This window comes from Coturnix japonica, chromosome 7, assembly GCF_054131305.1.
Source record: "Coturnix japonica strain WE chromosome 7, WE-NBRP24, whole genome shotgun sequence".
Classification (NCBI taxonomy): Eukaryota; Metazoa; Chordata; class Aves; order Galliformes; family Phasianidae; genus Coturnix; species Coturnix japonica.
This window is the reverse complement of record NC_140669.1, coordinates 5,833,963-5,858,876: the sequence shown is the minus strand read 5'-3', so window position 1 is coordinate 5,858,876 and position 24,914 is coordinate 5,833,963. Positions and strand designations below refer to the sequence as shown.

At 39.5% G+C, this 24,914-nt stretch overlaps 2 protein-coding genes across 9 annotated transcripts in view; one reads left to right on the top strand and one right to left on the bottom strand.

Annotated features, from left to right (window-relative positions):
- The first annotated feature begins 112 nt into the window (after window positions 1-112).
- CCNT2 (cyclin T2) lies at window positions 113-23,738 on the top strand. 8 transcript variants are annotated; one of them, XM_015868884.3, is made up of 10 exons: window positions 113-494; window positions 861-942; window positions 8,128-8,256; window positions 8,951-9,011; window positions 10,027-10,089; window positions 16,065-16,110; window positions 17,447-17,610; window positions 18,918-18,988; window positions 19,182-20,340; window positions 20,439-23,738. In XM_015868884.3, exons 1-10 carry the CDS (start codon window positions 241-243, stop codon window positions 20,501-20,503), a joined length of 2,094 nt encoding a protein of 697 aa, XP_015724370.1. In that variant the 5' UTR covers window positions 113-240; the 3' UTR covers window positions 20,504-23,738. The 8 variants fall into 8 exon arrangements, with proteins under 8 accessions (XP_015724370.1, XP_015724369.1, XP_032301809.1 ...); XM_015868883.3 differs by having other exon boundaries at window positions 19,182-23,738; XM_085552193.1 differs by lacking the exons at window positions 113-494; window positions 861-942 and adding an exon at window positions 5,426-5,518.
- Window positions 2,309-24,914, bottom strand: part of MAP3K19 (mitogen-activated protein kinase kinase kinase 19) — a 38,009-nt gene continuing 15,403 nt past the window's right edge. Inside the window, exon 10 of the mRNA XM_032445917.2 lies at window positions 2,309-3,307. The gene's annotated coding sequence lies outside the window, so the exon portion shown is untranslated. The remainder of the gene's footprint in view (window positions 3,308-24,914) is intronic.

Below are 24,914 nucleotides of genomic sequence, written 5' to 3'. Positions count from 1 at the left end.
TTCGAGAGGCCGGTTGTATAGCAGGGCCGGCTGCGGACATTGCGTAGCTGGGCCGACTACGGACATTGCGTAGCTGTTCCGGCTGCGGCACTTGGCGTGGCGGCCATGACAGCTCGCAGGCCACGTGACGCTCCGCCTCTCCAACGCACTCGGACGTGGCGGCGCTCTTGCCGCGGCGCTGCCGGACTCTATGGTCTAGAGTAGATAGACGGCGGGCCGGCCGATCTCGCGAGAGCCGCCATGGAGGGCGGACGGGAGTTGGCGGGCGGGGCCGCGGGAGGAGGGGCAGGCGGTGTCATGGCGGCGGCGGGCTGTGGCGCGGGCGGCTCGGCGCGGGGCGGCGGCGGCTCCTCGTTGGCCTCGCGCTGGTTCTTCAGCCGCGAGCAGCTGGACAACACGCCGTCGCGGCGCTGCGGCGTGGAGGCCGACAAGGAGCTCTCGTACCGGCAGCAGGCGGCCAACCTCATTCAGGACATGGGCCAGCGCCTCAACGTGTATCCGAGCGGCGGGGCCGGGCGGGTTGGGCCGTTACCCGGCGGGAGGAGCGTGTGTGTGTGTGTGTGTGTGTGTGTGTGTGGGAGCCGAGGGGCGCGTCCCGCTGCCGGGGGTCGGGGCCGGGGGTGCGGCGGGAGGCGGGGCCGCGTGCTCCGCTTTGGCGGCCAGGCCTCAACGGGAGCTGGGCGCCGCGACCGGGGCCGGCTGAGCTCGGGGCTCCACTGTGGGCTGTAACAAAGCGGGCTGAACCCTCAGAGCACGTAGCTCCGGGCCGCCTGCCGTGCCCGCCTGGCTTGGCCGAAGGCGGCGTGTAGCAGCAACATCTCTGTCGTTATTGTTGTTGGTTCCTTCATTGAGCGCACCAGATCCCAGCTGACGATAAACACCGCCATTGTTTACATGCACAGGTTTTACATGCATCACTCCTTCACGAAATTTAATCGGAATGTAAGTATGGCTTTCTGTCGGTACTCATACACGTGTAATTCGACGGTACAGCAGACACGTGCTCTGTTCCTGGGCTGGGTTCTGAAGCTGGCTGTGTTTATAGGCTTTGTGTCGGTGCTGTAGGTCCAACAGCGATCGTTTCTCTTCAGGTCCCAGTTACTTTATCAAATAGCAATCGCATCTTTCTCTTTGCCACCAGATTTAACACCAGGTGCCATGAGCAGACACCTCACACTCGGGTGCTTTGAATCTGGCTGGCCCTCGTGCTCTATGGTGCCGAAGGCTGATGTGTAGGGGCGTGCTGTTAGTGCATGGAGTGGCAGTGCTGTGTGCTGTGATATGGTTACACGGGTTATGTGTTTGCTCCTGCAAACTAACAGAAGTGCACTTAGCCACTTTTGTCTTAAAGTCGTTTGACAGTGAGTTGTGTTAGACATGGAAAAACCTTTCAGGCTCATAAGAAAACACTGGCTGTCCTGTCTCAGCTAATGAAATAAGCGTGCTGAGTTTGAACACTTGTATGTGTTATGAAGAACAGAATTCTTCAGTAAAACCACTATTGTTGTGTGTGTTTTTTTTTTAAGTTCCATAGTTACTTAGGATGCCATTTGGAAGACTTGAATATCTTTTTTTTAACATCCAGAGCATCAGATGCAGGTATTAGAAAAAATGATACAGCATTGTAGGCTCCTTTCATGACTTCTCTTGTGGCTTTTTGATTGTTTTTAAAGGACGTAGTACTGTCTTTGCAAGAACAGTGAATGGTGATAGTGGGAGGTCATTAAGTAATGAGGATGGTTTTCCTCACACCTTGCCTTGCTTTGGTGAAAGAAATAAATGCACTGTGATAGATGTTAGGATCCAGGCCAGGGCAGACCTTGGTCTACTGAGAGGTAGAACGTTGCAAGCTTGGCACTGTCTGCAGTGTGGGCAGGTACCGATCACTGGGTTACAGTGCTGTCCTTTGTCTGGTGTTGCATTTCTGTTGATACTGGTAAGCACATGGGTGTCTTGTTTGGTGTTTATTGAGCAAGGCACGTGTATCAGGCTGTAGACACACTTCAGAAAGGTATGGAATTATTTCTGTGCAAAACTTGTGGTGAGTTCAAACTCCTGCTGCCAGCTTAGCACTAAGACTGTAGTGTTACAGGTCTTGTAGATAATAGCTAGGCCTGTAAGCACAGCCTGGGATGAGCTTCCATCAGTCTGGGAACTTGAACAGGAAGAAACGTGTAATGTGTGTTTTGCTCATGTAGTCATAGAGAGGAATCTGTTGGACGAATGTATGTACAAATCAAGAGGTACTTTCCTAGAACTGCTTTCTCATTTTAGACCAAGAGTAGCACACATGCAAATAAATTCCAACGGGCTTTGTAATTAAACGTCATGGAATCATAGACTGGTTTGGGTTGGAAGGGACCCTCAGGATCAGTATGTCCTTTAGAAGTGTTTCTGAATTAATCAAGGGACGGCAGCATAACTTGTCCCGTCTTTCTCTGCCTCTGCGTATGGTGCTACCAGTGTAGCAGTAACCTGGGGCTGGTGCTGCATTCAGAGCCTTCTGTGGCTGTTTGTGGACTTGGTAAGCTGGGTAGTTGCTTGGAATGGAGAATTGGCCCAGCAAGGGCTTGTGATGTCCCCTGCTGTCTGCTGGATTAGTGCTTGTCCTCCCAGCTAGTAGTTGAGGGTAGACTTATGTAGCAAGAAGCTTTAGCTGCTGTGTTTTGGTTTTCACCAGATGCTAGAAAATGCCAGGTCACATGGAACAGGAAGCATGGTGCTGCTTGTATACACAGTACCCTCCTTATGAAAACCAAGCCTTAGAATATATTTGTGAGACCTAAAATTCGCAAGCGAGCTATGAAATGGCTGAATGCCATTGGAACTCCAGGAGAAGAAAGTGTGTTGTTACATTTAATGTCAGGTATTCAGGTGAAAGTTAAAAGCTAGTAGTGCTGCAAGTCAGCACAGGGAAATGCTGGTTCCTGTTGAATAATGTTCTCTAGTTCTTAATGAGGCCAGACAGTAGCTTTGTGTGTGTGTTGATGGAGAAGTTACTTTTTCCCCCTATTCTTCTAGGAGGAAGGGGTGCTCTCAGTTGCTTTTAAAATTCTTGCTGCTCTACCATCTGGCGGGTTCTCTGTAGAGAAAGTAGAAGCCAAGTACTGTAATAAATACTTAATATCAAATCTCCAGAGTATTTGGCAAGCTGAAAAAGTTAACAGTGTTTATCCACTGCGAGAAGAAACAAATCCTTGGAAGTTAAATAATAAAGTGCTGTTGGTCTTGAAGCTGAGACCTGGCTACAATGGTCTATGGAGGGAGTCAGTCGTGTTTCTTCATTTGTGCATGCAGTGATATTTATCTGTGGAAAGAAGGAAGGCAGGGGACAGGAATTCAGACAGGCACTGGCTGCAATTTGTTATGATCTCCCACTGAAAAAAAATTTAGACTGTTTTCTTGCTTTATTGGTACTCAGTGTTTTTCATTGAGTAGTAAGCACTTGAGTGTTTATGTTCGTGTATGACTGTGGGGTTATAGGAATACGCATGTCATGTCATATGGACTTTGTTGTTTTAATAAAGAAGTGTTGTAATGGAGGGTAATTTACTGAATAGAAGTTATGCTAAATCTGTTGTTTTTTCTGAAATATAATAAATGACTGTTGAATCATTCTGCATGCTTTCAAGATTTTGAGAATCGTCTGTGAGTAGGGAACATAATTAACAACAGTGTTTCAGTCAGTAGAGCCATGGGCTGGGACATAGCAAAGTGGCCTGTCCATTTTGAATATATTGCATTGACTGCCCCAAAGAACAAATATCCATGTTTCTAGAGAACTGCTGGGGGTTATCAAGCGGCTTTTCAAATACTATGGTTTATCTTCAAAGAATATACTCTCAGTTACAATGACTCCAGCATCAATAACGAATGCACAGCAGGGCGAGACCCTGCACAGTTGATGTGCTCCAGCAGCATGGTAGAAACTTGCTTGAAGCTGGTAAACAGAAATGTGTGCTAACTGCTAATCTAGCCATGCAAATCACATTTCAGTATGAATCTTCTCAGTAGTAGTACAAATTATTGTGTTAGCATTAACTGGGGCATAGTAACTTTGGTTTGCTGAGCATAAATGTAGTCAGTGCTAAGATCAGGGGATGGGAGAGTTTGCTGGCTTGTATAGAAAGTATGAGCCTGTTACAGTGATACCTTAAAACATCTTAAATAGTATTTACAGAAGATTTCTAATTTTCCTGTAGTACTTTATCTGATACTATATAGCAAATGCAACTTAGAGAAGCATGTTATTTGGTACACTGTGATTTCAAGAACAGAAGGGGGAGGAATCTGTGGTATGCTGGAGATGAGAGGTAAGGCATCCAAATGGTAGTTGTATTTTTAAATCTAATCCTTAAATGCCATGTGGAATACCAAACAACTAGTTGATGATGTCAAGTTGTTTTTGTACCACGCAGTGGGACACAGTAAAGTGCCCAAAGAGAAACTACAGAAGGAAATTTTCCTGAAGTGCAAGGTAGGTGAGTTGAGTGTGCAGGGGGTGGGGGGCTCTTTTGTTTCCCATTCCTCTGTTCCCGTCCTGTTTCCTGTACCCCATCCAAACTGCAATATTAAATAATTGATTTCGCAGCTGTTCTCAGGACTTTCATAATACAAGCCAACCTTTAGAGAGACTGTTTTTGGATGCTTGAGCTGTTTTTCCTCTTACGTTTTAATATATTGGTTCTTTTTACAGAATTTAAGCTGCTGGTAGTAATGATTTAAAGAAAAAAAAGGCAAAAACTCAACTTTTAGAGTAGAACTTGCTCTGTCATAGACTGGACCCACTTACTGTCTTAACTACCATACATAAAGTTTATAAACATGGTGATACTGACATGGAAAGGGAGAACTTGGAACACGGAAAGAGAGTTTAGAGAACTATGTGCCCACTGGAGGTGTATTCTGAGATGATTCCCAATGTCTTCCTTGTAGCAACACTGGTTTTTTACAAGATGTCTTGTACTTTTTACTGTGAAAAAGGCCTTGTACCACTTCTACCAGTAAAACTTGCTGTATAATGCCCTTTGGCTGTCATAATAATGAGGCTTGTATGTTTTGTGTTTTTATTTCCTTGGCACTTGGTTTCTGATTCTCTGAGCCAGTAGGAAAGTGGGATGTAACTTCATAAATGAAGACGTTGCTCAAACATTACATACTTTGGTTGCGTGATAACTTATTTATTTGCCTTTACGTCAAATGGGGGTGTTTGTGTATTAGAAGCTTACAGCTTTGTCAGGTCTGTGTTTAATACTGCTTTTTTGCTCCACTTTGCTTTTTTTTGCCACTTCTAAGAATAAGAAGTGAAAGCTGAACGAGTAATTTTGAAGCTATGTATGTAGCCAGCAGTGTGTCCTCCGCTGAAGACTGTGCATGCCAAGTCCTAAACTTTATTAGGGTTTTGTTTTCCTCAAATCAAGGGAGACAAAAGTACTGGCCTACTCCAAAGTGGGGAAGTGAAACCTAGTTCTAGACAAGGACCTGAAACTCTTTGGCCAGAAGCCAACACTTCCTTTCAGTAAGTAGATAATTGTGGTGTATGTAGATTTCTGATGAACCAGAGCTAAATACCTGTTAATCAGGTTGACTTTTATCAGCCTGCAGGACCGTTTTGTGTATGGTCCTGGTGAGGAGGCTGCTTGACTAGAAGTGACACCTCTTGGTAAATTACAGCTGGTAACTTAGTTGTGTAGTTCTTGGTGGTTTGGTTCAAGAGTGTCTCTGAACTGTAAATATTTCCGTGAGAATTGCTGGTAGTTATGTTTTTCAAAAAAAGTAAATTTGGAAAGTTCCACGTGTGGGATTTGGAATTTCACCTTCCAATTTTGTAGAAATAGGCTTTTTATTAGGATATATTTGAATTTAGCTTCTGTGCAAAGCTAGAAAAATGAAGGCCTGAATGTCAGAACTAGGGCTGATGTTATCCTTGGAGGGGATGGTAAGGCGGAAGGGAAGGGACAGCAGTGCAATTGCTTTTACTGGCTGGGTAGGCAAAATCAGCTTCTGCTGTTCTTCACCTCAGCTGCACCACTGCTGCAAATATCCGGTTTAAAAACAAAAACCACCATCATGAAAAGCTGGGAATTGTCTTTGTGCACGTAACTTTGTTTTTTTTCTTTTCTTAGTGGCTTCGCTGTGCTGTGTCCTTTCCATGGCAGTTTCAGTTTTCAGTCCATCGAAGTCTACTTCATTGTCTTTCTTTTCATTGAGTTAAAAAATGGAGCCTGTTAGTCTGTCTGGTGCCCTCATGAATACCTTGCCATGTTTGTCCAGTGTGCTGTCAAACTTGTTTCTCTACAACTCTACTATTAAGTATTTTCAATTTCCTTCTCAGTACTTTAGGTTTCTGTGGGTAGCTCGGCCTCTGCTAATTTGGGTCAGGATTGTTTCTGAGACCATAATCCTTGCTGTTAGGCCCTGTTGTAGGAGTTGCATGTTGTGTTTAAAGGTTTGTCCCCTGGCTTAACTGAGGCAGATGGTAATTAGTATATCCTAGGAAGGGGAATTTCTTCCAGAATTTTGTGCTTTTATTTCAAACGGTGTGGGTATAAATTTCTCAAAAACAGTCAGGATGTTAAACCAGAGTATGAAGGTGGCCTTGTTCAGTACTGCTTGGCATCAGGCTTTTTTTGTTCATCCATTTCTAAGGGTTAGGTCACAAGTTTCTTGAAAATGGAGTTTAGTCTCAGTTGTGAAAGAATTTGCTCCCTGTGAAATATTTGTTATTGTTTTGTTAGTTTGTGGATTTGGGTGGGGTTTTTTAAGAGTATTAGGCCTTTTTGTTGTCACACTTTTGTCCCTCAGAAGGTACCCTGCCTTCTTTTCTTAGGGTGTCAGTTTTTCCTTAATCTGCCATCTTGCCAGTTTTACTTAAGATCCAAGCGGACACTTCAGAGGGATGTGAGGAACTTTCACAAGTATCAGGGGTACTTTTTGCCTCCTTAAATGCTATAGGTAATCACTGCATGTTCCATTCTGATTACCTCATTGCAGCCCTTCATATATTGGGAGGTTTGTTGTTGTTTTTTAACCAAATGTTTCATTTTGGCATATCAAAGGGCTACTTACAAGGAAAAAATACCATGTAGGGGGTAGTGTGGCTATGATTCAACTCATTCAGTCTAGTTCTATGGGATGATTAAATGAGAAGTCCAATACTTGCTCTACAAGCACTGTGCATTAATTAAACACTCATCAAGCAGCTATTTTTGAAATACTAAATGCTTAATTTTAACTAATCTGCTGATACCTGCATAAAGATTTCTGCTATCCTTCTTATTGGAGTTTTATGTCGGCAATTTTTGCATACAAAGAGGACCTTGATTCTTTTAAGTCATTTGTGGTTAACCATATTTGTGTACAAATCAATTACTATAGCAGACAGCTAGGCATAAAAACTCCATTTCATTGCAGGTGATATGGAATTGTGAACTGGTGTTTTGCTGCCAACTTAAGATACCTAGAGTTCTATGGAATTGTTATCTTCATATGTAACTTGTCTTTGCTAACATGTGATGTAACTGGAGTTTTGTGAGTCTTTGTGCTTTGCTCTCCAGGTATATAGTAAAATTTCCAGAATAACATTCTTTGTTTAGTCAGTGGCTGCACTGTGATGTTATGCTTACTATACTTATATTTGTGTAACCTATATTTACATAAAAAGCTGTTTTCTTAAAGTTCTCTGCCAAGTTGCTTGCTTTTTAGGAGAAACACATGCTATCAGAACTTGATTTCAACTTCTTTGACTACTGAAAAAGTGCTGTAATGGCTCATTACTATGATAAAACTTTGAACTTTCTTATCAAGTGTATTTAACTAGAAAAGTATGTTCTGGTGTGACTAAATCTACTGGACTAAACCAATTTTATGTTGGACTAGAATTAGGTCGATCTCAGATATCTTACTTAATGTGATGTGACTTAGCTTTTATGCTACTCCTTTCTCATGCTGCTGGGAAGATTGCATCACTTACAAATTAAAGCATGATGAGTTTCTTTTACCAATTTTTGTGATTTTTGGAGCTGCTTAAAAGCAAACAAAATTCAACTTGTAAACTTTTTCTAACTGCTAGCTTACATTCTCCATTGAAAATAATTTGTAAGAAGTTTACGTGTTTTTCTTCTTCAGATTATATCTCCTACGGCATTGTTCTTGGCTGCAAAAGTGGAAGAACAGCCACGGAAGCTTGAACATGTTATTAAAGTAGTAAATGCGTGTCTTCATCCTCATGAGCCACAACTGGATACAAAGTGTGATGTAGGTCAAAGTCGTGGTTTTAAAGATAATCAGATGAATGACGCTTTAAGTCATGAGCTGCTGCATTATCTAGACTGGATTATTGTTGTCTACACATGAGAAAAATAACTCGCATTTGAACTATTAAGTAATATGGATCTCTTGTATTACTTAAGTATTCTCGTCCTCAATTAGCTATATTGAGTTATGACAATTGGAGAGACTGCTCCTCCTTTAACTTGCTTTGTTGCTAAGACTGATATAGTAGGAGTCTACACAAGACATTAATTAGGTTTCCTGTATGGTTCCATAAGTCACATGCTTCATGTGCAGTGCAGGATACTGACAAAAATATTTAATCTGAGGCTTACTGTGTGTCATTGTCTACACTGTGTTTTAAGGGATGCCATGCAGGCGTCATCTGCTGTACATTTGGTCTTCCTAGCATTTGCTGCACTGTGTACAGCTCTCACCTAATAGTTCCCATTTTATTTCCTTTTATGATGCTTCTTAGAACCATATGTATGAGGAAATAAAATGGAAATGCACCAGAGTTACTCTGCTTAAAGGTCAGGCTGAGCTAGTTATGCCCTGCTGGATGGGTAGTGGTCTTTAATTTGTATTGATCATGCCTATTAGTTAAAAAGGAAGCATATAATTGAAATACTGAGACAATAAATTCCTGTGTCTTTACATGTTTGCTTGTTTGTTTCAGGCATATCTTCAGCAAGCTCAAGAGCTGGTTATACTTGAAACAATAATGCTTCAAACTTTAGGTATGTCTTTCTAAATACCTTTCGCGCAGCCAGCTTCTCATGAACCAGTAATGGGACCCAGGTAGCTCAATTTTTTTTTGTTGCACTGCTGGTATACTAAAATCTCACTCGTTTTTGCATGTAACTTGTGAATCTAGTTCCGCATTGTGTTCTGTCTGGAGAAAAATGTTATACCAGTACTTGTTAAATGTTTGGGACAGTTTGATAGAGTAAATAAGTATACCCTTCGAAGCAGTAGTAATGGTGCTGATGTTTCTTTGTGAGGTAGAGCGTACTAAAGTTAAGCTGTGTGTGTTCTGAAGCAAGTGGTAAAAGCTTTATGCCAAATGTTCTTCCCCATTTTGTCTTTAATGGAAAAATGTGATTGAGTAGGATTACTGCCTCTGAACATCAGAACGTGTGTTGTTACTGTTTAATGGATTCAGGTAACTCCAGAATCTGATAAGAAATTGTTTTACCTTTAAAGTAATGTCAATAAAGACAAGGCTAGCAGGCCTGAGAACACTGGCTTAAATACCACTGAGTGTGGTTGTTCTTTGTTTTTATAAAAGAGTTAATAGTAGTGGCCCAACTTTTAAAATAGCTTTACAAACAGAGGCAGGTTTGTGCAGCAGCTGGCCTGTAAGTTGTCTTAGTTGGTGATCTCATGGATGCAACACATCTCTTAGTGCCAGAAATGATTGAATAGAGTTCATGCATGAGCACATGTTCCTGTGATACAGATTTTACTGCCTTATAAATGTACTGGGAACTGCTGATGTGTTGTACTTTAAAAATACAGTAGCTTTACAGATACTATACGAAACTTGAGAGTAATGCAAGAATGTTGATCTTTGAAGGGCTCTACTGATTAATATTCAAAAATATGAAAGGATGCAGAATAGGAAGTAATTAAAGAGTGTTCTGTGATCTGTGTTGGGAAGGTTTAGCAAGTATTAGGTCTTTGGGAAAAGGGTTTTCTGTGTATTTTACAGATGAAAATGTGTTGTTCTAAAATATGTTCTTAACTCTTAAGGTTTTGAGATTACCATTGAACATCCGCACACAGATGTTGTGAAATGCACGCAATTAGTGAGAGGTCAGTGGCTTTTATCCCCTTGTGTAAGCCCTTTTTCTTGCCTTTATAGTGGAATTTGAAGATGTTATTTGTGTAATATGATCTTCTACTATGCTGTCCAAAGTTTGTTTAAAGCTAGTTCCTAAAAGCCTGCTCTTAACATCTAGAGTTTGATGAAGAGTCCACTTCTCTGTCCTTTATGATTTATTTTTCTGCTTACTTATTACATTTGGTTGAGCGATCTGTTCCATGTCTTTTCAAATTACAAAGCAGTTATTAGTTGAAATCTAAATTCTGGGTTGCTTTTCACTTTGAAGTAGTTCTGCAATTAGTCTTTGTGTTAAATAATGGCTAATGCTAGCTTTCAACCTTAGCAAATCTCCCAAGCTGTGGGATATACGGAGTACATAGCAGGTCTGCTATTGCATGCAAGTACTTAATGATGTGACTAATTGTTTTTCTAAAGTAGTGTACTGATTTGGATTAGGTAGTAACAAATGCCCAACCTTTTGTTTCTGCATCCTCTAACTTGCATGCAGTCCATGAATGAGACTCTAGCTAGAAATCTTATCAGTGTTTTTGTTGAGCTTTGACACACGTTTAATTCCTAAGTCTGTTTCCCTCAGAATTTAAATAAATAATCACAAGACAGGGGATGGGTATTGGGGAATCAATTGAAAAAGCTTATAAAATAGACTTTTTGCTTTAAAACATGTTCCTTAATTTAAATGCTTGGAAATGATGAGACTGTAGTTGCTGACCTTTAGTCATTAACTGTTGTCTTGGTGAAAAATAGCTAAGTTCAAGTTCTTCAAAGATCTTCCTCCCCCTGTAAAATATCAGAAGGGTAGGTACAACATAATCAGGTTGACTTAGGTCTGTTTTGTAATAATTCTAGAAGTAAGGTTGTTCTTTAAATGAAGTAAGAGCTTCTCAGTTTGAAGTAGCTTACTAGAAGTTGAGGAGAGCTGGTGTTGTATGTAGCTTATTTGCATATAAAGTAGCTTTATTGCAATCTTTGCTATTAGAGCATCTTTGCGTTCTGTCCAGATTTTATTGTGACTCAGTGCATAATTGCAGCTGGTGTCTTAATAGATTGCATCAGCAGCTGCAAGGTTTTGTCTTGAGTTTTCGTAGCTGTTGGTCAACAGAAATGTAAGTGTGCTTCACTGAAATATGTGATCTCAGTGCCTGGGGGGAGCAGGGAAGGGGTTGTAAGCAGTAGTGTGGCTAGTTCAGGACTTCCACACTCACGGTTGTGTTTGATGGAAGCTTACCAACAGTCATACTGTTGTGTAAACTTATCTCCTTTAGTCAGGGGTAGATATTGCTCTACAGTTCAGCTGTTTCCTGTGTGTGCTGTATGCTGCTTTTGTGTACTAACATAGTTTGTGCATTGAAGGTATGTGTTATGATTAAAACTTTAAAATGCAAAGCTAGTATTTAATGTCAGTGCAGTTTAACAAAATACTTAAAATTCAAAATTATGTGAAATTTTGAAATCTGAAGACTTCACCGAGGGCTGGAAGTCTGCACACCTCAAGAACTGGTGCAAGGTGAATTTAGTGTAATTGATGCTTGAAAAGCTACTGAGCTGGGTAGGTGTGCTTCTTAGTGTGTGTACATATATAAATAGAGTTCTTGTTGGCATATCCTCCTTCTGGGGGTGGTATGGGCCGTGATCATAAAACTTGAATACCTAATTTTTAAAACATGACCCAAAAAAATCCATAATTTTAAAACATGAAATATGAAAAATGTAGCTATGCTTGGAAGTTAATTAAATAGAGAATAATTACTATGGAATGTTAGCTGTATGTATTGGGTGAATAATGATGGATTTACAGCAAAGATACTGTGATATGATTTTAGTTTTCTCTTTTAACATCTACTTTTTGGACAGTGTTGCTTTAATGTAGATAGGTGCTAGATTGGGTATCCTGTCCCGAAGCTTTCAGTGTATACTGAAAACCACTGCCTGTGGTAATCCCGTAGTGCTAAAGAGGTTGATTGAGAAGTTAAAGCAATGTAGGTTACTTCGTGCAGTTCTGATAATTATTCCAGAAGGCAAAGTAAGCTCATCTTTGTATTAAGGGAGATTAACTCATCTAGGATTATTATGATCAAAACTTACAACGGTGTCTTTGAGGGGAGAGGGAAGGGAAGAAGATAATTTGGCTGATTGTTTAACTGTCAGATGGTACAAAGTTAGCTGAGGACTTAACAAGTCCTGAGTAGACTTAACAAGGCTTTTTGACTCAGCACACGTGCACTGAATTATCATGTCAGGAGAAAATGTCCTGCTTCTTCAGAAAAGCTGGCTAAAACTTAAGTTTAATGAAGTAGCTAAGAAGATGCCTGATTCTCTCTATCACTTCTTGCTATCTTGCATCTAGAGCAGCATGCTTTATGCTCTCACTGTTACCTGTGTAAGATATTTCCTTTAAAAAATGATGTTCTGTTGATGAGGTTCAAAAAGTTCCAGTAAAGTTCTTTGTCAGAAGACCCTCCAGACAAAAAGAAGTATTGGAAGCTGATCTAGTGAGTGGGAAGTGGTGCAAATAAACTTAATCTGCTTGAACTTACAACTAAAGGAAAAGTTGAATTAATCCCAAGACTGAAAGCCTTCGCAAAGTCATAGTAGACAGAATGGGTTATTGTTGATAAGGGGTGACTGAATGTGTGTGCATATGTGTATGTATATTGACTCAGGATGTTTAGGCATAAGGTATTTAATTGTTCATTCTGGTTTTCAGAGGTTCACGGGTTCATAAAATTGTTCCATCTTTACAGTTCAGTCAGTATAGTAGTCAAGGACAGGAGTAGGCTCAGTCTGTTTTCTGCACTGTTCTTCCTCAGTGCCAAGAGACTGAGGAGACAAGACCATCATTCCTTAGGATCCCACAGGTCCTCTAAGGAATCTGGGGCAGCGGATCCATAAAGGCCTGTCAGCAAGCTTCAGTGCCCACTCCAAGGGTGCTCCAGTGATGAAGAGAAAAAGGGAAGAAGAAAAATAAAAGCAAACATTTTGTTCCTGGTGCCAAAGTACCTTTACTGGCTTGGATTCTAGTTCAGCAGTGAAACTGCCCTCGTGCCAAGACCATCACAATGTCCTCTGAAGCTGAGGTGCACACTCAGTCTGTTCTTAGCTGCATCTGGTGATGCTTGAAGGGGAGAAACCTGTCTCTTTATCTTCATCTTGGGAAGTCTTCCCTCTTTCTTTTTTTTTTTTTTGGGGTGTGTTGGCACACAACCTTCTTGTGGAACTGAAGATGGGATCACAAGAATTTCTAGGATTGTTCTTACTACCCTGCAGGTTATAAGGTATCTTGAACACCCATGGTCCATACTAATCGTGTGTGGGAATTGCACTGTCAAGTTCTTCAAACATACCATAGTGTGGTTAAGTCAGGCTTATGAAGCCTGCAGAAGAGAGCAATCTGAAGACAACTTAGATCAGTACTGTAAGCAGTGTGGAAAAAATCTTAGGCACCAACTGTACTGAAGCCATGCTACAGGCAACTTTTATATTCAGAAGTTTCACTTCAGTCTTTTACAGGCCTGCTCACAGGGTTTAAAAGCTTGAAGCTTTAAAAATGTAAAGCTGCCAGGACTGATCAGATCTGAAAACCTATGCTATGGCCTTCTCGGTCCTTCCTGGATAAAACAAGCGTCTACTCACAGCTCCATTCAGAGGCCTGTGGCTTTTTTTCTTACTCAAAACTATTCTGCAGCCTTCCAGTCTTCTGATATGGATTGGCTTATCCCTGGTCTTTTTTTCTGGGGATGCTTGCACGCTTTCTCAGGGTCCCAGGCAGAGCCAGCCACCATGCTCCAAAGGGTAACTTGGCAATCGCATTTTCGTGATTATGTCAAGATCAAAGATAACTTAGTGTTGGAAAAAAAAGAATATCTTGGAGTTGCATCAGTTGATTTGTGTGACCACGTCCAATATAAAGCATTTTTGGTTCACAGTGGGAATTTCTTGGAGACAGTAGCCTTAATGGGAGTTGTATCAGACAGCAGGTCCTGTTTCAAAATCTTAAGTAATCTCCTGCCTTACGGTTGCTTCTGCAGCAGTGAGACAGGGGAGGTTTTTAAATCGCTCCTGAAAAAATGTGAAACTGATTATTAATGTCTGATGTCAGTCATCTGTCCTACATCTTACAAGTTGTAACAGGCAAGCTGTGCTGGCTTGTTTTAACCTCTGCACTTAATTATTTGATTTGAGAAATGGACTTTCCTTTACTATAAAGGAACTAAAATATAGGAACCAGGATTTACTAGTTTTAATTTTAGCGGGCAGGCTCTACTGAAGGAAAACTGCTCTAGATGTAAGAGAAGAGTTTGGGACAATTGTTTTCAGTTGTGCCTTGTCTTTACAGAGACTTTTAATTACTGAGCTGAAATTCCTTCTGATTTTGGTAGTGTTGGTTATTTAGCTGTAAATCCACTGAAACAAGTATGATACTGCTTGTAGTATAGGTAAGATATTTATCACGTTGTTTTTTTTATTTAATTGAGGCTAAAAATGTGTGTTTCAAGATGTGATTCTTTTCTTCCAGGTATGTTTTGATTTACTCAACTTTCAAGCTGATGTTAAATAGAAGTTTTCTGGCATCTGTTTTTCTTCCTTTTTTGAAAGTGCCATTTCAGTGAGAGTAGAGAAGCTTTTTGGTCCAGTCCCTTAATTACAACATGCTGTAACTGTACAGAACATAGAAATTATTGAAGGTCCTTCAAACATTACTTTGGAAAAAGAAAAGCAAGACATCAGTTTCAGCCTTGCACTTTTTTTAATGATAGGGAGTAGAAAAGGTTCAACTCCATCGTTATCTACAACTACCATTATAGTTTGCAAACTAATTATAGCATAACCCTGTCATGTCGCTCACCTATTGATTATTATGGATTAGCAGAATTTGTGTGCAGGAATGGATCCTGTTACCTTATTCCTTCCTTGTTCTTTTCAGATTATGGCACTGTGTAGCTGCGTAGAGTGAAGACAAACCTGATTTATACTCTTTGGCAATCATTAAAAATAGCTAAATCATGATTTTAATACACTTTTTAAAAAATAAATGTTAAAGGCCACTGCAGTATTTCTCAAATTTAATGGAAAGATCATTTAAAATAAAGTTTTGTGACAGTACACCCTTTGACATAAAATTCAACAATACACTTTCTGCAGGTAGCACTGATTTCAAGTGATAGCGTCAAAGTAAGAATTCAATGAAGGCTGCATTCAATCTTCAGTTAATACCATTGTGCCCAGCTATCCCATTATGTACATGTTACAGTAAGTTCTTTTACTTGAGTGAGGATCACTGGGGTTTCACTGGTAGGGGTCAATGCTAGATGGTTGTAACAGTGTAAGTCATTGGCTTTTCGTTTGTGGTATGTTGCAGTCTCTTGCATATTTTTTTTTCTGACTAAAGTGCAGTTGTTTACTACTTATCAGAAGCTTTAACAGGTTTAACAAGTGTGGAACAAAATGATACGAGTACTGTGCTCTTGATTAGAGGGAGCAGAAAACTGTTTTTCTAACCATCTAGCTTGGGAGCTGTCTGTGTTTTGAGGTTTCATTGGGGGGAGGTGGGTTCTCCAGCCATAGTGTCATGTTCCTCTCAAAGAGCAGAACTTGCATTGTAGACAGACTGCCTTGCTGCAGTCCACTGTTTGGGTGGGGGGAGGGAATCATGTACTTACAGAAGAGTGATTTCATATATGAGGCTTTAGTGGGGCAGATAGGGAAACAGTTCTGTGGGTTGAGTGAGGGGAGAGTCAGCATACCAAAGGACTGGTCCATCTCCAGTTACTGAATGTAATGGACACTTCTGTACCTTAGAAAGGCTTTTTAAAGGCTAGCTAGTTAATTCAAATCAGTTCTATGAAAATAGTAAGTGGTGCTTTTGGAAGGTAAAACTTTTAATTTTGGAATGAACCTGATAAGTTGGTGTAGATCCTTAATCACTTTGTTTTTCTTTTTCTTACAGCAAGCAAGGATTTGGCACAGACATCCTATTTCATGGCTACCAACAGGTTGTTATCCTGAACCTCTTTGTTGCACTGTTGTAGCACACTATAGCTTCCTTTACTGCAGGGCCCCCTACATGTGTCTTACCCTTGTTGCAACAGGAGACTGGGCCATCTACAGTGGTGGTACCTTTCTGTTTGCAGTGCGGTGTATTGTACAAGGGCTTGATGGCACAAAGGGGTTAAATGCACAATGAGAAGTGTAGTGGTGCTTTCTGATGACATTTTCTCGATTGTGAGTGCATAAGTCTAAAATTGGTAGCCTGAATAGCAGCTAAAGATTACAAAGAGCTAAACTTAACCTAGAAATTCGAGGATCTTGGTAAGTACAAAACTATTTTTAGTTTACACTTCTAGTTAATGGCAGTTTTCTCTTAATTTTAAATATATTGCTCCAATCTTAACTTATAAAATTGTAGTGGGACTAAAATTTTTTTCATCTGATTGATTTCTTTTCTCTTCAAATAGACCAGAAGTAATCCAGTGTTCTTTCTTTTAGAAACAGCTCTCTAGTCTTAAATACGGGTTTTAAAACTTAAGTACTTCCATAAATTTGAAGTCAGTTGATTCCAGATGGAGACTGTGTATGGATAGATTGTTGTAGAAAGACAGAATTTGAGAGTAGGCTTTAGTGTTGATTTCTTGATTACTGCAGTTTATTTCTTGCAAGACAACATTGCACTTTATTAGGATTATATTAGATCTATCTTGTATTTACCTAACATCTACTGGTTGGTTAGAATTATTCCAGACAAATATTTCTTGGTGGTTCTTTAGTGGGCAGATTTCAGTATTTGAAGCAGCTGCTAAGCTGCAGTAAATCAGTGAAGCTGAACCAAAGCCTCTGTGCTGCTGCCAGCTAGAAGCTACAGTTGAGTTCACAAGTACTGCAAACTCAGGCATGGTGAAAGCTAAGCTCAAAAGTAATTCACTTGGCCTCTGTGAAACTCTGGGTATCTTCATCTAATCATCTCAATCAAAGACTGTATAATGAGCTGTATTTTTTTTAGCTGTAGTTAAAATTTTAATTGTCCATATTACACTGATTTATTTTTTAGTACTTAAGTGCAGAAGAATGAATGGTGACTTTATTTACTATTAACCGGACTTTTTATAGGAACAGCAAATTAAATTTTGTCAGATAAATGCCTTGCCCTTAGTTTTACTAAGGCATTAAGGCATCTTAAGAATTTAAACAGAAAATTGTTCCATGAACTGCTGTTTAACTGCTGTTGTTTGACAAATGATCTTAAACTGTATGTTAATGGCTGATTTGTTTGGTTTTCCTGTTTTACATGTTTGGTTTCCTTTGGTTCCTCATTACAAAATTTGTGTGCAACAGTCTTCACCTTACTACGTTCTGTCTTCAATACAAGCCTACAGTGATAGCTTGTGTGTGCATTCACTTGGCCTGCAAGTGGTCCAACTGGGAGATTCCAGTATCAACTGATGGAAAACACTGGTGGGAATATGTAGATCCTTCAGTTACTCTGGAATTGCTAGATGGTAAGTAATGCTGCCTTTTCACATCCTGAGATTCAAATGCTTATTAATGTGGCTGTAAAAAGAGTAGCATGGTATTGTAAGAGCATGGCTTTATCCCAAAACAAGTCTCACTGATCTCACATACTGAATCCTCATATAAGACAAAGGTATAAGAAAGGGAAGAACTGAGGAGGACAGTTTTGGAAACTATCTTTTTTAAACTTGTGGGATGGGATTTCCATGTACCTTCTGTAGGTGCACGTCAGAGTTTTGCTTTTAAATGATTTCCAGAACAAGGAAACCGGGCAGAGAAACATGTATGCAAATCCATCTCTTCTGATAGTTATTTCTGGTTTCACTGTCACTGAGACAACTGTTCTCAGGTCATAATATAACACTGCCAAATTAATAAGGGTAATTCTATGTTAACAATTTGGTTTCACCTCTCAAACTATTGCAGAAATGGTGTTCTCTTGTTGAATGCGCTAACCTGATAGTTTGTGGAGTAACAGGTTCCAAAGACAGGAACTGCATCTACTACAGTGGAGTCTGAATTTAAGGCCTGTTATAGAGGTGGTAGTTTCTTGGGTTCTCAAATATTTTGGGCTTTGCTGATAGTTCTAGATGGAAGAACTTGTTTCAGAGGAGTGGTACAAGTGTGCAGGCATTATATGGCCCACCATAGCTTTCCATTAAAATTAAATTAAATTTCAATTAAAAGTAATTATTTTATGCGAGCTGACATGTATGGAGATCTGTGTTTCCTTGTGGCCACACAACTTGCAAAGGGTTTTTTTCCTTCTAAACACAGCCAGCTACTTTGCCTTGAACACAAATCAAAAACTGTTGTTTAAAATAGTGCTTCAAAGGGTCAGATGGCTGATATTTTGCTCAGAGCTATTACTGGTTGTTCCTTGGTTTCAGTTATTGCACTGAACTTATGACTTAAATTTCCTTTAAAGTCTAAACTTCTTAACTTCACACAATAAATACTTAAGCTGAATGACAGGTGTGTTATTTTTAGGAGCTTTTGTTTGTACAGTTTCCTCTAGGAAATTTTTCATCTAATAAATGCAGATTCCGCAAGAGTATGAACAACATTGGAAATGTGGACCTGCTTTGCAGAGCATGTTTGGTGGTTAGAGGTCTGTCTTAGTGAAACACTGTACCCTTTTTTTGTTCAGCACTTGTCAAACAAGATTTTGATTAAATAATTCAGATTGTGTGTAGCCTGCACTAACAACTGCTAAAGCCTAGAAAAATTACAGAAGTTGAACCTGCTTATTACAGACATAGCTGTAAAACATCTTTTTTGTTTCTCTACTCAGAACTAACTCACGAGTTTCTTCAAATACTGGAGAAAACACCTAGCAGGCTGAAGAGAATTAGAAATTGGAGGGTAAGAAATTTTCCTATATCAGTGCAGCAAAAAGAAGTTCCCAGAAGAACTATGAGCTGCTTTTTATTCCCCATGCACAGCTGGGGGATAAAACTTTGAATCAGCTTTTATCCTCACCTGTAAGCTAATTTAGTTGTTTGGTTTTTTTTTTCACTAGCATTCTAAGATTTGTATTTTCTCACATCTTCTTCAGGCTAACCAAGCTGCTAAGAAACCTAAAGGTGATGGACAGGTATCTGAGAACTCGCTTCTTGGCTCATCTTTGGTCCAGAATTCCATTTTGGTGGATACAGTTACTGGTGTAGCTGCAAACACAAGTTTCCAAAAACCATCGACGTCATTTCCTGCACCGGTACCTCTGACCTCAGGAAGTATTTCTGTTCCAGACAGTCATGCACCTGAAAATTTGGCAATACTAGCAACAGGAATGCCAAGTACCTCATACAATTTGGCATCGCACCAGGAATGGCCTCAGCATCAAGAACAAACAAGGACGGAACAAATATATTCTCAAAAACAGGAGGCGTTACCTCCTAATCAGTATAATATGAACTTCCAACAAGGAACATCTGTGCAGTTACACTCTGGAGTGCATCACAGACCTGACAAACTTGCTGAACATTCTACTGTCAAACAAGAATATTCTCATAAGTCAGGAAACAAACACCACGGACAAGTTGCTGCTCCTATAATAATTCCTCAAAAAATGTCTTTGGATAAATATAGAGAGAAACGCAAACTAGAAACCCTTGAACTAGATGTAAGAGAACACTATGTAGCAACTCCAGGTGAACAGACACATAAAAAGCACGTGCAGGCACAGCCAGCCAGCAGCACTTCCGTTACATCTCCTATTAAAATGAAAATTCCTATTGCAAATGCAGAGAAGCCTGAAAAGCACTTGACTGATAAGAAGGAAAAGAGTGGCTCGCTCAAACTCCGTATTCCAATCCCACCCACAGAAAAGGGTGCCAGTAAGGAGGAGCTGAAGATGAAAATTAAAGTTTCTTCTTCAGAAAGGCATAGCTCATCAGATGAGGGTAGTGGAAAAAGCAAACATTCGAGTCCTCATGTTAGCAAAGAGCATAAGGAAAAGCACAAAGAACATTCTTTAAATCGCCACCACAGCATTGGTCATAAGCATTCCCATTCACATAGTGGTGGCAGCAATAGTGGAGGCAGTAAGCATAGCACTGATGGATTGACACCAACTGTTTTGAGGAGTCCTGTTGGCCTTGGCCTGAGTAGTGATGGCAATTCCTCTAGTTCCAGCTCTTCAAGGAAGAAGTTATACAGCAACGATGCTTCTCACAACCACCACTCCAAAATGAGCAAAAGTTCCAAAAGTTCAGGTAGTTCATCTAGTTCTTCCTCTGTTAAGCAGTATGTATCCTCTCACAACTCTGTTTTTAACCTTCCCTTACCCCCTCCTCCCCCTGTCACATACCAGGTGGGCTACGGACATCTCAGCACCCTCGTGAAACTGGACAGGAAACCAGTGGAGAACGGTCCTGATGCCAGTCACCAGTACAGTACAAACAGCCAGCATATGGACTACAAAGATACATTCGACATGCTGGATTCGCTGTTAAGTGCCCAAGGAATGAACATATAGTCAATTCTTAGGTTGTTTTTCTTTACGTTTTTAATTTAAGAATTGTTAGAATGGAAAACTTCCTAATATAGAAGTAGCAACACCATCTGTTGCTGCCGTGGTTTCAGTATGTATAAGTGCTGCTTTATCCTTCACTCTGAAAGGAAGAGGTATAGTAACTGAGTCTTTATCTCCACATACGATAGTGTTATAAATACTGTAATAGCATGGAAGGTGCAAAATCTCAGTATTTCTACAACTGCAGCTAGGAACAGTAGAATGAACATCAGCTTTTAGGTGCATAGGATGCCTCAAGCATTGATTATTTATGATTTTGAATACCGCAGCCACAACTTTTTGTTGCTTAGTTTTTGAATGAGTGTAATTGTTTTCTTGTGTATTTATACTGTATGTATGATTTGCATGTTTCAGAGATAAAGGGATTAAAAACAGTATGTTGACAACTGTTTACAAGAAAGTGGAGAAAAATGTACATACATTTTTGTATGTTTAGATATACCATAAATACTCAGGATTGGAGCTGCTTGTAAGTATAACAAAATACACGTAACTTTATTTTATCTTGTCAGAGTCCATCAATTATCCAAACGGATGGCACTTTGTCTTGTTTATCTTAAAACTGTAGGCCTTATTGGAAGCCACTTAGAAGGGACACTTTGCCAGAGGAGGTATCTGGTACCACGTAGGGTCATCACTGGGTGGTATTGCCAGTGAGGCAGAAAATCAGGTAGGCCTCTAATTACTGACTATGGCCAGATCTTGGAAATGTCCCTAACTTTCTGAAGGAAAAAGGAATTAAAATAAAAGTTTACATAATCTCTTGATGTGAAGTGCATTTAAATGTTTATTGGCTTGATGCAGTAAAATAGACACAGAGCTGTTAAAAATGGTTATGTAGATTTAATGTGACTTTACTGCAATTCATAACTGTCATTGTAGAAAAAAATCATCTTTTTAAAAAAAGTCATAATTTATTTTAATACTAAACAGGGCTCACTGTTTCCATTACCATTTCAGAATAATATCCATGCTCTGAAATCCAGAAAGTGTACCTGTGTATGATGCCATATTTCTTTTACAGGTGAATACAGTCTTCACAGTAAATAAGAATAAAACTATTGATATCCCAACTTTATATTCCAACAATAAAATAGTTATCATTGATTTCTGTGCATTGTACTTGTTATTAGTTATCAAACCGGAAGATACTTATTTTGGTTTTTTCAGCTCTGTGGGGGAAAAATAATCAGTCTCCCAAATGAAATCACATTTTTATCTGCTTGCAAGTGTCAGTGTAACGGCTTGTCTGCTCTTCCCACAATGTTTTGCTCTTCAAAAGGAAATGACAGGTGTGAATATCCTCATGTTCTCAAAGCCAATACTATAGCTCAGCCTAGATAAGTGAACTGACTTTTGGGTTGTTACTTAAAAACTACATAAGCTATGAAGTACCTCAACACAAACTCAGTATATGGTAGCAACAGCCTGTTTGTAATGATTTATTTTAATTTAAAGTGATTGTGGTGTGAAATATGCTTTTGCTAAGCCACCTCATTCACCTAGTGCTTGTGTAATAATGCACATCTCAGATGCTACATCCGAAGCATTGCCCTTTCAGTTGTGTTACTACGGTGTGCTTTAAATGGTCAGACTGTTCAGTATCTACCCATTTGGTAGTTGCTGTATTAGGTAACTACAGGCATATCAATTACTATGTAATACTCCATTTCCAGTAATGCAAACACTTGTAATTACTTGAATAAGTTTTATTTGAACTATGGATGCTGTTTTTATGCTTAAGGGATATTTAAATGGAATCCCAATAGTATCTTCTCTGCTAAATCTAAGCTTAAATCTTGGCCCATGTAGAAAATGCAAAGCTATATTATGTGTACCAACTTGGTTATTTTTCTACATTCAGAATGTATTTAAACTCTTTGTTACATTTCTGCATTGCTGAATACTTTCTATCCTTTTATAGTCTGTTTCCTTTCCATCTCAGCTCTACTATTAGGTCTGATTTATAACAAATGTAATCTCCGTTATATGCTGCCCTAGACAACAGTTTGGGCAGATGGATGGAAGAGCAGTAAATTGTCTTAATTAGTCTTAAGATCACTACATTAATTTTTTTTCAAGTCTGTTTCAATAGTTGTGCCAAGAAATGCATCTTATACAGCCACTTTGGATAAGCAATACATAGTACTGTATATATAGCAATTGCTGTCGTTAGTTTGAGTTAAATGTCTGGATGATAACTAGTGCCTGTCTAATACAAATTGGAAAAGAGCATAGGCCTTCATCTTAAGGTGCTGACTCAAAAGAAGTTTCCTATTTTGATTCTAGGAAATAGTGAATTCTTGTGGACAAAATGTTGCTGTGCTACATTGAGATCCAAACTGATTTTTGGTTTCTCTTAAAAAAAAAAAAAAGTCCATAAAATTCATTGGTTTTGGTTTTCATTGTAACTGTAAATATGTGAAACTGTATTTGTCTTTGTGTTTGAAAATAAATTTGGTGTGGTGGTAGTGAAGGATGAGAGGGACGGGGAGGGAGTGGATACGCAACAAGATGCCACTAATGTTGCCCACTGCACATCAGTGAGTGGTGTGAATTTCAGCCTGGATAAGGTGTTTGAAATAAGTGAAAATTAATGGGATCAGCATCGGCCTCACAAGTGAATGACTGAATAAATGCAATAAAAGGCTAATTGACAACACTATTATTCTATTCCTCACTGATTACAGGGTTTTTTTGTTGTTGTAAATTTGAGTACATGCGTTATGTAATTTGTAAAATGAAGTATTAGTGGAGACCTTGCTACAACACTATTGAGAATCTTCCCTTTTTGTGAGATAGGAGGTTTAGAGAATAGTGATTTTTGTGTGTGTTGAATCTTAGTTCTGTTCCTAATGGTGGAAGTGCGGAAATTATGTATCTCACTGTGATCTGGTACTTCGGTATTCGCATAAACCGGCAGTCCTGTATATTCTTTTGGCAAACTGTAAATATAAATGTTTCATATTAGCATAGCTGATTTTTTTGAGGTACAGACATTTGTGTGAGATTAGAGAACTTTATTTCTAAGAACTTGTAAAAAAAAAAAAAATATTTTCAATAAAATTCCCTACCTCACCTCTGTTGTGCAGAAATTATCCCATTTCCTATGTTCAATTCTCCAACTTCATTTGTAGATGCAAATATCCCTTTTTTGTTATTAGCTAAAATAGTTCTTTACATTAAATCAATCAAATAGCAACTGACTTGAAATTTCAAGTATAATTTATTTCTTTTGTTTCCTTCACTGTATGGTGCTCAGGTTTAGGAACACATGGTAAATGGTATTTGCACATAACAAAGGCAAATTCTAGATGTTTTATGGCATCTGGAGAGATGCATATATTTGTTCCCTTGCATATATCTGTTCCCCCACTCTGCCTGTGTGTAATTTAATTGTAAAGGGACTGGCCATGATTGATACTGCTTTGGGTTTTGTTACTTTTATGGCTGGGGGGGAGGAAAGTGGGAGGAGAAGAGGGGAGCAACAGGAACTTTCTCTTTGTAAGCCTATGGGTGGAAAGCTTCCTTACCCTTATTATGTATGGGGGATTGAGGAAACAATGTGTTTGCTTTCTGTAACTGCAGTTGTAAGTACACATTCTGATAATGAGATCTAAACATAGATGTCACAAAATACTATAAAATGAGCTAGCTAATTAATGCATCCATTCTCTGAAATATTTTACTCTTTACACTTTGGGGGATGGGAGGGGAGAGCCATAAGTTCTCTTTCATGTTGCTGAGGGAAGTGACATTCCAGGAGAAGGAATATCCTGCAGAGCTGGATAGAGTGAACTTAATAATTTTTACTCTTAAAAGTTGGAAGTACTTAGTTTTGATTCCTTCATGTTTCCCCACTCAAACGGAATCAATCTTCACACTGTAGTTGAGAGGTTGTTTTGGCAATACCTGTCAACCTCACTTTCTGAAGCTGCCTCATGGCATGGGACCCTTTGGGAAATAGTGGAGAAAATATTAGTCTGCTCCGGGGGTTGGAATCATTTCCTCAGGAGAGATTTTGATCTTTATAGCTTGTATGCAAGAACTGGACTTGAGATAGGGTTGTAGCAAATAGCACCAGTTCCTGTTGAACTTTGTGAGAAAGGCGTGCAAGGTGATTATAGTTTTGAGCCTGAATTGTGGGTTTCCTGGGCTTGATGTCTGTGTCCTTGAGAAAAAGATCAGTGCATGTATCTTGAGAGGAATATTTTGATGTCATTGGTGTCTGTAGTTTTGAGACCAGTGCAGAAT

Excerpts from the sequence above, each read along its gene's own strand:
- CCNT2 (XM_015868883.3), top strand. The coding sequence starts at position 241 with ATGGAGGGCGGACGGGAGTTGGCGGGCGGGGCCGCGGGAGGAGGGGCA. Across the intron at positions 495-860 it reads ATGGGCCAGCGCCTCAACGT|ATCCCAGCTGACGATAAACA; the intron begins GTATCCGAGCGG and ends TGAGCGCACCAG. Across the intron at positions 9,012-10,026 it reads AATAATGCTTCAAACTTTAG|GTTTTGAGATTACCATTGAA; the intron begins GTATGTCTTTCT and ends TTAACTCTTAAG.